Genomic DNA, 14808 nt, shown 5'->3' with positions numbered 1-14808 from the left:
ATGTTATAAATATCATACACACACTGTTTGTAAATGTTTTAAAGACTTATTTTTTTCCCTTAATAAAGATGGCCGCCCCGCGTCCTGGCGTAAGATGTGTGGCAACGTGCATGCGCAGTGCGGGGAAGTGTGGACTGGGAGCAGTGGCTGCTGGTTGTGTAGATGGTAGAAGTCACTGAACTGTCATCCATGCGCTAGGAGATCAGCGCTATCCACTCAGTGTGGGAGCCGCCTTACTCATATCATGGCTGCTAATGAGGACCAAGAGGTGAGCTCCCACATTGTGTACTTGTGGCTTCTGTAGCCTGATAAACTCTCCCAAACACTGAGCTGCTTGCTGGACATGGACAGCCTGAGCCTGCTGTGTGTTTGCAGCTACTCTACGCCTATGTCAGCGCTCTTGTGTCTCCAGCTATTCTGGCCAAGTCTTTTAAAGGCTAATCTTTCATACCGTGTTCCATGGTACACCCATATTTAGGGAACATGGTGCCCCACCTCCAAATCGCTTCCTCTTACCTGAATTGTGGGGTGCTCTTCCCCGCAGGTTCCTGGAATTTTTAAATTTGTCTCTGCCTGCATAGCTGTGGCGTTCATTCATGGGATCTGTGACTGGAGAGACCACAAGTCCTTATCTGCCACTGTTGGAGGGGGACTCATAGTTCCGAATTGAGCACAGCCACAGTGATGTCACTGCTCTTGTAGCCCCATAACTTCCTCCAGCTCCATAATGAAAGGTCCGTATCCCTGTACAGAACAGGGGCTAGAGGAAAATTCTGCAGGAGCCAGAGCACTGTCCCCACAACCCCAATACACACACACGCACAATTGTCAGGTTGTGTTCCTGCTTTCCTATTATGTCCCTTTCTCATCTAATCATGTATATTACCAATCTGTCACTTTGCCCATTTACGGCACTGCAAAAAATGTGATGCACTTTATTTGAAAAAACTAGGGGACAGCAAAATGGGTCTCACCACTAACGCATTTCACTCATATCTGCGCTTCATCATAGTGTCTGATTAAGCAGCATTATGCTTGGAAGGTATTAGAGATCTCACTCATGTTGCTGTACCCCATTTTAATGAAATAAAGAAGTTGCATCAGCTTTTTGGAGTGCCATATGGTTGGCTGTATGAACCTCAGTTTACTGAACAGAATGGAATGAGCTGCCTCAGGAGGGAATGTTTCTTCAAGAGCTGATTCCATTCCAGAAAGTGAGGTTTGCCCTCTTCATCATGTCAGACAAGCTCTTCTACTTGTGCCATCACCTGGTTCGTGGCTGGATTTCTGGATTTGCATACATTCTGAGCGCCAATCTTCTAGCAATGCACTGACATTCTCTAACCATCTTATCATTATTTGTTTTTCCTCAGATGGAGCTGGAAGCTCTTCGGTCTATCTATGAAGGTGATGACAGTTTCAAGGAGCTCGGGCCCACAGTTTTCCAGTATCGGGTAAAACTTGATTCTCTGTGTTTATATCTACTAATTGGGATCTATTTCAGGGAACTGAAGGAAAGAACATTTGTACATTTAGCACAGAATGTGAGCTATGATTTTGGAGCTGGAAGAATGAAACCAGAATCTTTTTGCTATGAGGAACCACAATGCATCAATTCCCTCTACTTTTCCTAAACCAGGCCCTATACTCACTACTAAGTGGGAAAACACTTACGCACTCTGCTGATTGTAGAGCTGTAGTTGTGACAAAGCAGGGAACATGTCAGACCGCTGCAGACATTACAAAAAAATACTTAATATTTTGACTTGATTGCAATCATTTTTGGGAAGCTACAATTCGGTTTTAATGTTGCAACATGTTTATTATTCAATACAAGTATTTATTAGGGCCTGGGAAATTAACGATGAATGCCTCGATTAATCGTTAAACTTTTTGATCGATTAAAATTCTTTTGATCGAAAATGAAAAGACTCACCTCTCCGCCGGCTTCCGGGAGTCCCGTCGGAGATGCGGTGACGTGTAATGTGCCCATTGAAATTTACTGATATTATGTTGCAGTCAGGTCCTTACATGGAATGGACAGGTGCTGCTACTTCAGATATTAAGCTAATACTTATGTTTAAATCACCCTTAGGGCTTTGCTGTTTTACTATACTATGTAAATACATTTGTAATCCAGCACGTTATTATTCTGAGTTGCCCCACTCAAGCGGCGGCCATATTGAGTGGGGCACGTGAGAGGAATAACATGCTGGATTAGTGTGATCCTAGTTCATTTTATTACTTCATTGCTGTGCTGTATGTGTATAGGCCAATGTAGTTGGATCTGTATGTGGGTTATAATGAATCGATTAAAAAAAATTTAGATTAATCGAACACGAAAATGTTATTCATTACCAGCCCATGTATTTATATAGTGCCAACAATTTACACAGCACTTTAGATACTGCACAAATATAAAGATAGGTCACCAGCACTCCGAAATACAAAGAAAACAACGTTTATTGCAAATGATGTCACATAGGTCAAAACTGCCAACGTTTCAGGGGCCGAGCAGGGTCCTTTCCTCAAGGAGACGCAGTGACCGTTACATAGTGTACATTCACATCAGTTCTGGGCTTAGAATAGTCTGCAGTCTAAAGTCCCTATCTCGCATACAGGGCCAATTTAGACAAGAGCCAATAACCATGTCTTTGGTGTGTGGGAGGAGAACATGCAAACTCGCATTCTGATTGTACAACCTGCTTTAGATTTATGTTGAGCAAGGGCCTTACTATTAAGATATAATTTTAGGATAATCCATGGTTTTCTTATATCTTATAGGTTGGTGATGTGGGGGACTCCAAGGCTTTTTTGTTTGAAATATCCTGGCCAGAAACCTATCCAGAAACTGCACCTAATATATCCATGAATGCATTTTTTAACAATCAGATGTAAGTGCATATTTTTTTAGTTCTTTGTTATATTTGTATTTTTGACATATGCATTGTTATTATTGTTTATTATTATTATTACTACTATAGTTTTTTGTTTTTTTTTGTCCCAGCTCCCCACCTGTCAAACAGGGCATTACAAACAAGTTACAAGAGCAGGCGGAAGCCAACCTCGGTACAGCCATGACTTATACTTTATTTGAGTATGCCAAAGACAATAAGGATGAGTTTATGGAACATCACCAGCCATTTAACAACAGTATAGTGAGTATTTGACATGTAGATCATTATTCCAAATATTGATTCCAGACATAAGGATTTTCAAGTATATCTAATGCCCAAATGCTTTCCTTTAGTTTTGGGTACAGTTTTTTTTCTTTTCCATACATTCCACTTTATTCATAATGAATCCTTGTGTAAGGGTACTGTTATTCTGTTCTAAGGCAACTCTGTTGCTATATCAAAGTTACTCAGCAAGGTGTTCCTTGTACAACAATTAAGCAAATACCTCTACTGCTGCCGATTCTGCTGAATGCATTCATGAGAAATGGTCCCCCGATGTCTGCGGTCAGAGTGTCAGTCTCCTGGGTCCCCCCTGAAGCTCTTATGGATTCCTACTGTGACCCCCACGTCACTTCTGTAAACCTCATAGTATAGCGATTTCTCCCCCTGCACTCCTTACAGCATCCAAGACCAATAACAATGGCGTTGCTTGTAGTGATAATCGCAGATGGGTCCGTGTCAATCAATAGAAAGTGAGGATCACCAGCACTCAGCAAATGTATTTTGCTGAGTGCTGGTGATCCTCACTTTCTACTTCTGTAAACCTGGCCATACACGGATCTAAGTTTGGCATTATTCTGCTAAATTGGTTTTAAATGAAATCCCTCGGTGGTCCTGTCAGCACCACCCTGCTCGATACAAGTCAAATGAAATATTGACTCTTGTCGAGCCAGGTGGTGACACCAGGGCCACCAATGGGTTGAAGGAGCTGGGTTGAAAATTGTCAACTGAACAGTGACTGCAGACAGTTCCTGGAGTTTCCTGTATCCATGCTTGAGTGATTTCAAAATCCTAAAGCGTATGCCCAGCTTAACTTATGCCGTAGTTAAAAAAATAATTTCAGGATATCAGTTAATAGACTGGATGTTTGTTGCTGTAATTAACATGTAAGTAACCACACCTGCTAGACCTTTTTAACCTTGCGAGTTCAGTTATTGACCACAAGAGGTCATCAGCTCTTCAGAGTAGATTTATACTAAACCTTCTCCACTAGAGGCATACATTGAAGTTTCATTCCTTTACGACCAGACTAGGCTGTTGCCTCGTGAGGGGACACAGTGGCTTTTAAATGAGGCAGTGGAATGAATCAAGATGGTATGTACATTACAGTAATCCGATCTCAGTTTTCTGTAACCTTACCAGTGCAGATCTCTAAATGATTGCTGTGAGCTATGGCACTGTGCACACCGCTCCTTGCCTGATTAAATAAGCATTTCCGCAATTAGTTTTTTTTTTTGTGCAAAACGTTTTGTTATAATTGGGGTAACAAAGTAAAGTATTTAGAACTAAAGAAGTGGTAAACCACATTTTTATTAAGATGCAATTGAGTCAAAGACCTCATTCACATGGACGTGCACAGCCGTACAGCATGCACGTCTGTGCAGAGACCTGCGTCTGGGAGAGACAGGTGCTGCATGCATCCTCGGAGGTGACCAAGGTACCTGTATGGATGTGCAAGTTTGGGAGGCCAGATAGCTGCGTGCAGCCTCCTATACATCTGACAGGACGAGGCTGCACCCAGCTATCCATTGTGAACGCTCACACTGTATGGCTGTGCAATCCGTGTGAATGAGGCCAAAAAGTACATGCAATTGTAAAACCTTTGTGGGCAGTCTGTGAGGATGAAAATATGGCAATCTGCTTTTAAGGGAAAAGTACTCCTAAAGTAAAAAAATATGCAAACATATCTTAACTGCTATACAAGCATGTTATGATTTCATTTGATAAAAATGTACCTCTTCATTTTAATCTGAAGCTGCCAAGCTATTACATAATCTTTCTTGCAACATGTCAAGCTGGGGATGACTGATTACTGGGGGTGACTCTAGCATAACTACTGTAATTCATGTAAAGGAAAAAGGAGTTCTCTTTAGAAGTGCAGGTATTGGGACCTTCATCCTTATTCTGGCTTCACTGCCTATTTAGTCGCCTCCCCGGAACAAGTGTGCAGAGCAGGAGCTCATACCTGCTTAATCCATGTCAGTGACTCACAAAATAGTGAAGCCAAGATCACATTGACAGCCGCTAAGCCTGTTTTTTGGGAACGAGTCTGCCACTGTAGCATTCATATTTCTATCCTCCCAGGTTATTTTAAATTTGAAAAGACATTGAAATAATGTCTGTATAACTTATTTTTCTTCCCAGATGTTAGCAGGAAGTGACGGCGCCTTAGAACCAACAAACCTAACTCTATCTAGTAAGAAAAAAGATAAAAAGGAGCAGTTGACAAAAGCACAAAAACGTAAACTAGCAGACAAAACAGGTATGTGCCTTTTGGATGGGATACCTCTAAAAGCAGCAGTGAGGTCATTGTAAAAACAATTTCATACCACCTGGATGATATCTTGGCAATTAATGTAGAACTGAAGCCAAAACATTTTTTGTTAGTTTTGGATAGAGCAAGGTGGGCGGTTACATCCCGTCAGCTTTTTTTGCCATCTATGTTCCATTGGGGTGATTTCCCTTTACTTCCTGTCTGATAGCCACAGCAGGAAGTTAGAGGTAATCCCTCCAAAAGAGAGGAAAGTTCCTGGTGGTAATCGGAAATAGTGTCCCTATTGTAAGATTTCCCATCTATACCTGTCTGATGGCCACCCACAATTGTGGATTTTCTTACATTTTTAGTGATAACAGTCACAGGACAAATAAAGAGGGTGAATCTCCCTAAGGACTCATTCACACTCGATGCAGTGCGTTTTCGGCCCGATTTTGGCCAGAATGCACTGCCTCGCATTGCGGCCGGCTCACTTTTTAGTGGGGCAGGAGGGGGTGTGGCGGGCCATTCAAGTGAGTGGCGCCTTAGCCACGCTCTTCGGCCGCAATGCGATCCGCTGCACGGGACAATGTGCCTTGCGATCCCGTGCCGCATTGCGGCTGGAGGACGTGGCTACGGCGCCACACCCCCTCCTGCCCCACTAAAAAGTGAGCCGGCCGCAATGCGAGGCAGTGCGTTCTGGCCAAAATCGGGTCGAAACGCACTGCATCTAGTGACTGAGCCCTAACAGGGACACAGTCAGCATTTACAGCAGGACAGATGTTATACTACTTCGCCACTCTATCCAAAACTTCAAAAAAAAAAAGTTTTGGCTTCAGTTACACTTTATTGATCAGATAGAAAACTTGTTCATTATGCTTAACAGAGAGTTTCCTTTTCATCCTTTCCATTTTTCCAGGGTTTGACTCGGAACAGAGCAGTGAATAGCTATGGGTTAAGGCTTCTCTGCTGGCAAAAAAAAACAGGTTCCTTTCCGAACAGTAATACATATCCACTCTACCCTCCTGTCTCAGTTCAGGAATTGCGTATTCACGTCCAATTTAGGGTAGTAGGAAGGGTGTAAACATCAAAGCTTTTGGTAGTTATACCTAGCAAATTCAGTATGACAAAGTGTGGCACAGGGGGTAGAATATTTCTGAATGCCTGGAGCTGATTGAGCTGAAAGAGGATAAAAGTGAACCTGTCCTCAGGCTATAGACTTTTAAGTATTTGCATATATTCCCAGGCAGCAACTGAGATTGAAAGCATGCCCTCAGTGACTTCTGTAATGTGGAGCAATTCATCTTTAAGGGCTCTCGGCAGAAGCATTGATGTCATACAAATTGTCCTGCCAGCAGCTCAGCTCACCATGCTACCCTCTCCCAGTAAAGCTGACCATACACCTTACAATTATCTGCAGATTTTCGGTGTTCAGATGGAAAAGGTGCAACAGATTCCTCCATCTACACTTAACTGTGTGGATGGAGTAATCTCCACCTGGGCCATCTGTTGCACTTTTTCCATCTGACCACAGAAAATCTGCAGATAATTGTAAGGTGTATGGGCACTTTAACTCTAGTCCTCTGATCGCTAATGTGAACACACACACATGTGCTCTGGGAAGTAGGAACAAGGTGAACTGAGCTGATGAATAAGTTGATTGATTTCAGTGCTTCTGTTGTAAACACAAAATGATGACTTTCTCCACACTGCCTGCAGCTACCAAGGGCAGTGCGGGCTTGTTTTAAAGCTCATTTATTGCTTAAGATACGTGAATGTTCAAAGGTTCACTTTGGCCTGTTATGCCTGCCTGATACAAAGCACAAATGTCTTTAGAGACACAACATGTGTAAACTTTGGAATGCCTCTCTTAAAAATGGTCAGTTGAGGAAATTAAATAAGAAAAGGACAGATATCGATCACAACCAAAAGAATGGTCCTGATAACCAGATTCTCTGTAGTCAACAATTCACCCCATATTGCATGGGTGATTAATGGTAAACCTACTGGGCTTCTTCAACCACCATGGAAGTGGTCTGATGGCTTACAACAGCAATTGAGAAGTAAGCACTTCTGCTGCACAGTAAAGACAAAGCAGCTGCAATGTAACGTTTCTGTCTTTGAAATTAGCCATAGCTTATTGTTACCATTTGGAACTTCACACTGTTATTCCTGGAGCACATAGGCTGAAGAAATAATGTGCCACCACACTCAGATCAAGCAATCTCATAAGCCTCAAAGAGGAGCTTATCCAATGGGTAGCCACTGTTTTGTACTTCATTTATAAAGACTTTAAACCCTAAAGGCTAATTCATTTTCTAGTGCATGACCATTTTAGCCCTGTCTTAGTCTCCGTTATAGCTCACCTCATGTAAATCACAATCCTGACTTGGTTCTGATGGGGAAAAAGTACCTGTTTTGCTGCAGTATGGACATTCATGTGGCAGTTTAGTTTTTTGAAGTTGTAAATATAAGAGCTGCACTTTGGCTGCTGTAGGCAATGCAGACCGCTTTTCCTCTCTGCAGCATTTATAAAACAACCTTTACCACTAATGTCCACCGAATAGAAATGTATTGTAATATTGTTTAGAGCTGCAGCTAACGATTATTTTCAAAATCGATTATTTAGCCGATTATCAAGTTCGATTAATCGGTTAATCATGAACAGGGCCAACTGATCGGAAGCCGATTAATCGATTATTGAAAAAGTTGACAACTTTTTCAATAATCGATTATGTCGATTAGTTGTTGCAGCCCTAATATTGTTGTGGTAGTGTTAGATTTTAGAGTCTGTAAGACTGCAGGGGTGTGATAAAATAACTGGTGTGTTTGTATTTCTAGATCATAAAGGTGAACTGCCACGGGGATGGAACTGGGTTGATGTTATTAAGGTAATAGCTGAAGGTTTTGTAATGTTGTGATGTGATGTGTGTTGTGATGTTGTGACTATGTAACTATGTGATAAGCGGAGTTTGCATTATATGTAACTGACTTCTTATTGCATACTTTTTTCTCTTTTCTCTTTTTATGGCTCACTTTATCAAATTGATGGGTTCTATGATTCCTATAAATTCAGCATGTAAGTAGAAATTATTTAATTGTACATTTGAAGATAAAACAGTATGTTGAAATGAAGACAGTTATGGTAAAAAAATAAATAAAATGCAGTAATATATAACTGAACAGGTTAAGGTTATTGTGGACTAAACAGGAGATCTATTTTCCATGTTAAGTTTTCAGAGACCACAACTCGCTCTGAAAATGCTTTCACCTTCCTTGCTGCCCAGGGTCAGCTTATAACAGTCAGGTGCCTTTTTATGGTTATTGTCTGTGTGTATATGTCTCGCACAGTCCAGCCATTGTTCCGCTGATCTATAACCAGCAAATGTAAAAACCCAACATACTTAGTCCCCCTACTGCATCTCCCCCATTGACCTGCCAGTGTAAAACTCTATCTCAGATTAGCCTCTAAATATTCATACCTTTGCACCTACCAAAACACTAAACTGGGTTGGGGCAGGGAAAGGGGGACCAAATCAATCTTTACTGAACATTTTTCAGATACTGTCATTTTGGGCAGACTTTACAAGTCAATTGATTGGAGCTCAAGGACTTTTTTTTTTTTTTTTTTTTTACAATTAAAGTGTATGTAAACCATAATAATGACATTTACATATATGCATTCCTCTACCATAGTAACAAATATGAGAATGCACCAGGTTTTTTTCTGTACATTTGAGAATGACCTCAAATACCTGGTGATTCTGCCAGTTCCCTTCTCTTCCATCTGCCTTCTGACCAAGCCAAGCACAGAAGCAGCTCCGTGCTGGCATGGTCAGTTTGCTTTCTGTCGCTTTCTAATTGGAGCTACCTTTAGACAGCGTGGCTGACACACCTCCTGCCCAGTCCTGCTCCGTTTGATTACCAGTGGCTCCTAGCAGGAGTCTCGCTGTCAGAACTGCAACATGTTACATTGCTAGACTATGTTCCCCTGACTAAGCGTATGTCAGGCCATTGCCAGCCCATAGTCAATGCAGCCATAAACCCCTGCACTTGGGGGTAAAAGTTGAAAGGAGAGCAGAGCACATATGGTGATGTGAGGGCCTGCGACAGAGGTACAATTTACTGTAAACAGAAGCTTTATTAATAGGAATGTAACTGCTTATGAGACATAGGAAATATTTTTAAATAGCCAGGTGTGATTTCTAATTGGAGACTTAACATAAACTTGAAAGCTACAGGCTTTACTTTTAATTATACTCTTGCTGTACACTGTGACATGCCAAGAATTTATTAAGACTTATTTGTGATGCTATACAAGGAAGTGAGCGGTTTACTTTGCTATCTTAGCAATCCTTCTACTGGTAAGTTGCCGCAACAGGATTGCTAGTGTGTTAAGTGCCTTAGAATGAATAGGGCAAGGCTATAATGGATGAGTGTTTTGGTGTAAATCATAGGAATAAGCAAACATACCTGGGAGAATAAAATTCACTGCCAAGGACTTGCTGGTGGTGCTGTTTTTTTCTCCCTGTTAGCTGCGTAGAGTGAAGGCTATGCCTGCAAGTCCATTTTTGTATGTTTGTGAAAAATCTAAAATAGTGATCCTTTAGCAACATAGTTGGGGTTACAACAAAAGTCTGAATACCCTATGCCACTGTATTCTTTGCATGGGCATCAGTTATTCAGACTTACATTTTTTTTTCCTGCATTAAAGGAGTTCTAAAGTCCCAGCATATGCTATCCTGTTATGACATCAACATTGTAATAGGAATACATAATAGAGTTTCTTTTTATAATGCAATCAAAGCTTACTTGAAACCATCCCTTTTTAGTAGTGTGCGTTGCTTTCCATCTGCCCATCACTTTCAACAACTTCATGGATTCCCAGTGTGCTTTTCATCTCTTTTCCTGCTGCTTGATGTGATGCAGTATATATCCCATCATGCATTGCTTCCAGCAACGTTACATTGTTCGATGTTCACAGTTGTAGTCCAGAGGCCAGGCTCTGTAAGTTTTGACATAAGTGCATATTCACAGGACTGATTAAAATGTTGTCAGTGCGTTAAGGAAGCACATCCTATGAGCATTTTCAATAAGCAAGTTTCTAAAATTCTAGATTGATATGGTAATGAGGAGGGTAATAGATTTTATGGAAATTCAATACCGACATGCATATTTCTTTTCAGTGTTTGAACATAGATACCCTTTAAGTGAACCTGTAAATAACATTATATGATCACACAGTGAGCATAGTGCTGATCAGTGTCCAGCCTTTCCTCACTAGAGTTATTTTCTATTTCAGCTTGCTAAGACCGGCACCAACGAAGAGGAATAGAAAAGAAGAGAGATCTTGCAAGGCTTCATAACATGGTTACTGTTCATCTTCTCTCTATTTTTTATTTTACTGAAGTAATTTATTAAAGAGGCCACATTTTATAAGTGAAGCCCGTTTTTGTAGGCTTCCTGTTTAATAAAAGGTGCAGTGTTTGTTGTAAATTGGTATTGTGATTTCTTGTAATCGAATATTGCCTGGATTATGGATTTGAGTATCCTTCAGAGATATCGGATGACTTTTTTGAAAGATCCCTTAAGGTCTGTCTCCACTTCTGAAACCCTTACCTTCATAAAATGCAGTACTGGAACATTGATGAGTTGGCAGGTTCATCAGGTAGTTGTATGCACTTATTGAACAGATACAGTATAACAAAACACTTTCCAAAGGGAGCAATTCAGTGAACTTCATTGTTAGGGTTTACATACAGTTTAAGCGCTAAAAGATTTTTAAATTTTTTGTCCATTGAGGGACACAGGAAGTCTTTACTCCATGTCATCCATTTACCTAGACAACCCCCAAAGACCCAGCCTATTGCTATCCCTAGACATACAAAAGGCCTTTGATACCAACTGCACTCAAATTATTATTTTTTCCTATATAGGAAACTATAAGCCTACATTACCTGGGAAATTACAGCACATTTAGCCAGGAGTCCGTGCACTCAGAAAACATCCCAGCTTTGTTTAAAGCAAACTAGATTAACACTTTAATCCTGGAAACATTACCAGATAGTGCTAGGGAGAACAGCAACAGCAAAAGTATCGCTGCTCCTGAAAATCATCTACCTTTCTGGGACCTGCACATACACATCCCGTCTCGCATTTTGCAAATACTCCAAAGATACTTTATACAATTTATCACTTCCTACTCTTCTGTTAGTTCTACATGTTCTCTGTTACATAACAAGCATAGTTCTGTTACTCATTTCCACACTGTTTTATATACAGCCACTCAATGACTATAATATACAGTATGTTTGACCTATCACTCTCTGTAACTTCTCTTTTTAAGACTAGACAGTAATACTTTTGTATCTTTGCCTGTAAGCTAGAAATATATTGTAATGAACTCTTTGCAGTGTTGTATCTTATTTGTTACCTTCAGTAAAAAAATATTGCAAATGAGAAATGTAAAAATGCAACCTTCATTTTGCTGAAGAAATCGACTTATGTGATGCTCCAGGGCCCCTTCCCATCAGTGTCCTACCTTACAATCTTGGCCACAGTGCAGCTGTGGCAGCATGGCAGAGAGTAGGAGGTGGATCAGGTCCGGGCGGATGCTGGGGGAGGTCCTGCATGCAACCTGTCCTGGATTAGCATCATACATTTCCATGGTGCTGGTGGCTGGCCCACCTGCACCATGAGAAATTCATGACACTGTGCAAAAATTTATGGCAACCTGGTTGAGAAAGGCTGATCTACACGATGTACACCACTCCAGGTACTTCTCAGGGGTGTGATTGAATTACTAAGCAAGGCCTTACTGATCCATCATTACTGAGCAGGGCCTACCTGATCTAGTATCCAGTGTTAAATCATGTTTTCACTCATTGAGGAGTGTTGTGGCACGCAGCCCATTTGAAATAATAGGGCTGCAGTGCATCTTAATTCACAAAAGCATAGTGCACCACACATCCACATTTCCATTCAAAATAAATTGATTTTGAATTGAAAAAAAAAATGATGGATTTAGATGTGGCCCTCCATTCGACTTGGATACAAATGTGGCCCTTGGACCCTTTTACAATGGACACCACCTTGTGGCCTTCTCAATTGATTAAAGAGCAACATAAAGCTTTCTAATCGAAGATTAGTGTTTGCTCATTAAGGATTACACTGACAGCCATTGTTGGAGATTATCTTTTAACTTGGAACAAACAAAGCATGACACTGAAATGGATTGTTCACCCGACAAACACTTCTTATGTCAGCAGTTTTGTTGAGATGATAATTACAGTGGTTGAAGAGAAACATGAATCTGATCATATAAAAAGAACTTAACTAACTGAATGATCTCAACAAATATTTGCTGAGTGACAGAACTACGGTTGAACTTTTTTCCTTTGGTGCATGGTACCAATAAATGAAGCCGTGAATTTGCTGTGTACACACTTCCAGGGTCTCCAGGTTACACCTGAACTGCTTTTGATTTTTATTTGCTAAAGCTGGCCATGGACACTTCGATTTTCTCTGTCATTTCTGTGGACTGAACAAGAGAAATCAATTGATTCCCCTATCCATACTAAGCAGCTTAGATAGAAGAATCTCTGCCAGCTATTGTACTGCCTGACTACACAAACAGAATGTTTAGTAATATCAACTCTGCAGCGCTCCTAGTAAACTACCTACATGTGACCCTAAAGCTGGCCATATACCTTACAATTATCTGCAGATTTTCTATGGTCAGATGGAAAAAGTGCAACAGATTCCTCCATCTACGCTAAACTGTGTGGATGGAGGAATCTCCCACTGGGCCAAGCTTCAGTATCTTGTTAGTCGGCCCTGCTGGCTGTCAAAACACCTGAACAATCAGATTGTTCAGGTGTTTTGACAGCCAGTGGGGCCGACTAGCAAGATACTGAAGCTTGGCCCAGTGGGATATTCCTCCATCCACACAGCTTAGCATAGATGGAGGAATCTGTTGCACTTTTTCCATCTGACCACAGAAAATCTGCAGATAATCTATAGGTGTATGGCTAGCTTAAGGGATCAATTTATAAACAATTCACTGAGCCATTTCCATATGGATTTCTGTGAACGTTCATTCTCTGTGAATAGAGGCAAAAATGAACGTTCTTAGTAAATTCTCTTTTCAGGCCGAATGTAATATATTACTGCATGGTGGCCCCTAGATCGAGCTGAGGAGCATAGGAAATACTTTTCTTCCTATGCTCTTCAGCTCCATTTAATGGCCATAATGCTGTATTAAATCTTATTACATTTGACCGAAAAGAAAATATACTAAGAATGTTCATTTTTGCACAGAATGAATGTTCACAGAGATTCGCAGGGCAAATGGCTCTGTAATATCGACAGATCTCATATACAGTATATAAATAACAATCAACAACAAATACACAACTAGCATACTTTTCCGTAGGGCTACAAAAACTTAGCAAGCCCTATACAAACTGAATAATCCACAAGGGTGATGTTTTTGGGAGCATGTGAGAACAAATGAAGGAAAGGGCACACTTGGACTTTACATCATAACATATTTTGTATAGGGAAGACAGGCTGAGCCCTGTAGTTCTATGATTTAAGGACTTTGATATTGTTAACATTACTGAGCACAATTGCACTTTATATCGCATTATTGTGGATTATTCACTGTGTAGCAGACTTGCTTAGCTTTGCAGCCCTATGTAATAGTTTTGTTAATTGTGTATTGTTTTTTGTTGATTGCTATTTACATGTATACTATATATATGATACCTGATGATATATTTGGGATTCACAGAATAAGTGGACATCTAGGTTTGTATGTTGGTAGTTTGCTAGCAGTGCTGCAGCGATTATATTATTAAGTATATTACACAAATTATTTCATGAGCACTTTATTAACCAATCTAAAAGAGAGCTTCAGCTATTACACATTTATATTTCATTATCTGTTAGGATGCAGTGGCTGTTCAGCGGATAATTTCCCATTCGGCTCTGTCAGTTTTAAGTTGACTTTTGTCCTGCTGGGTAGTACTTGCAGGGCCAACCACAACTTAAGATTCTGCTAATTCAGCAGAAATTTCCCAGAATTAGAGCCGTCTATGACCAGCTTGAAGCTCCATGGAGTTAAATTAGTAGGAGGAAGGATTAAAAGGATTAGTTACGTTAATAAATATATAATTATCTTCTACTCAAGGATTATATTGACAACAATTGTAAGAACATTTGTTTAACCTAGGCAAGTACAATGCACATGTACAATGTACATGTATTATATTATTATACAGGATTCATATAGCGCCAACAGTTTGCACAGCACTTTACAATATAAGGAAGACATTATAATTACAGTACAATTCAAGACAAGATGGTAAGGAGGGC

At 40.5% G+C, this 14808-nt stretch overlaps 1 protein-coding gene across 2 annotated transcripts; it reads left to right on the top strand.

The window, feature by feature from the left end:
• The first annotated feature begins 102 nt into the window (after positions 1-102).
• Positions 103-10928, top strand: RWDD4 (RWD domain containing 4). Of its 2 annotated transcripts, none has more exons than XM_018565671.1 (8): positions 103-268; positions 1374-1454; positions 2785-2894; positions 3008-3158; positions 5322-5439; positions 8272-8321; positions 8507-8509; positions 10733-10928. In XM_018565671.1, exons 1-8 carry the CDS (start codon positions 245-247, stop codon positions 10763-10765), a joined length of 570 nt encoding a protein of 189 aa, XP_018421173.1. In that variant the 5' UTR covers positions 103-244; the 3' UTR covers positions 10766-10928. The 2 variants fall into 2 exon arrangements, with proteins under 2 accessions (XP_018421173.1, XP_018421174.1); XM_018565672.1 differs by having other exon boundaries at positions 3008-3162; positions 5329-5439; positions 10733-10765.
• The last annotated feature ends 3880 nt before the right edge of the window (positions 10929-14808 follow it).

The sequence above is a fragment of the Nanorana parkeri genome, unplaced genomic scaffold, assembly GCF_000935625.1.
Source record: "Nanorana parkeri isolate BGI_ZX_2015 unplaced genomic scaffold, ASM93562v1 scaffold871, whole genome shotgun sequence".
In the NCBI taxonomy this organism is placed as follows: Eukaryota; Metazoa; Chordata; class Amphibia; order Anura; family Dicroglossidae; genus Nanorana; species Nanorana parkeri.
Note: the sequence above shows the minus strand (reverse complement) of the source record. Positions and strands in the feature narration are given on the sequence as shown.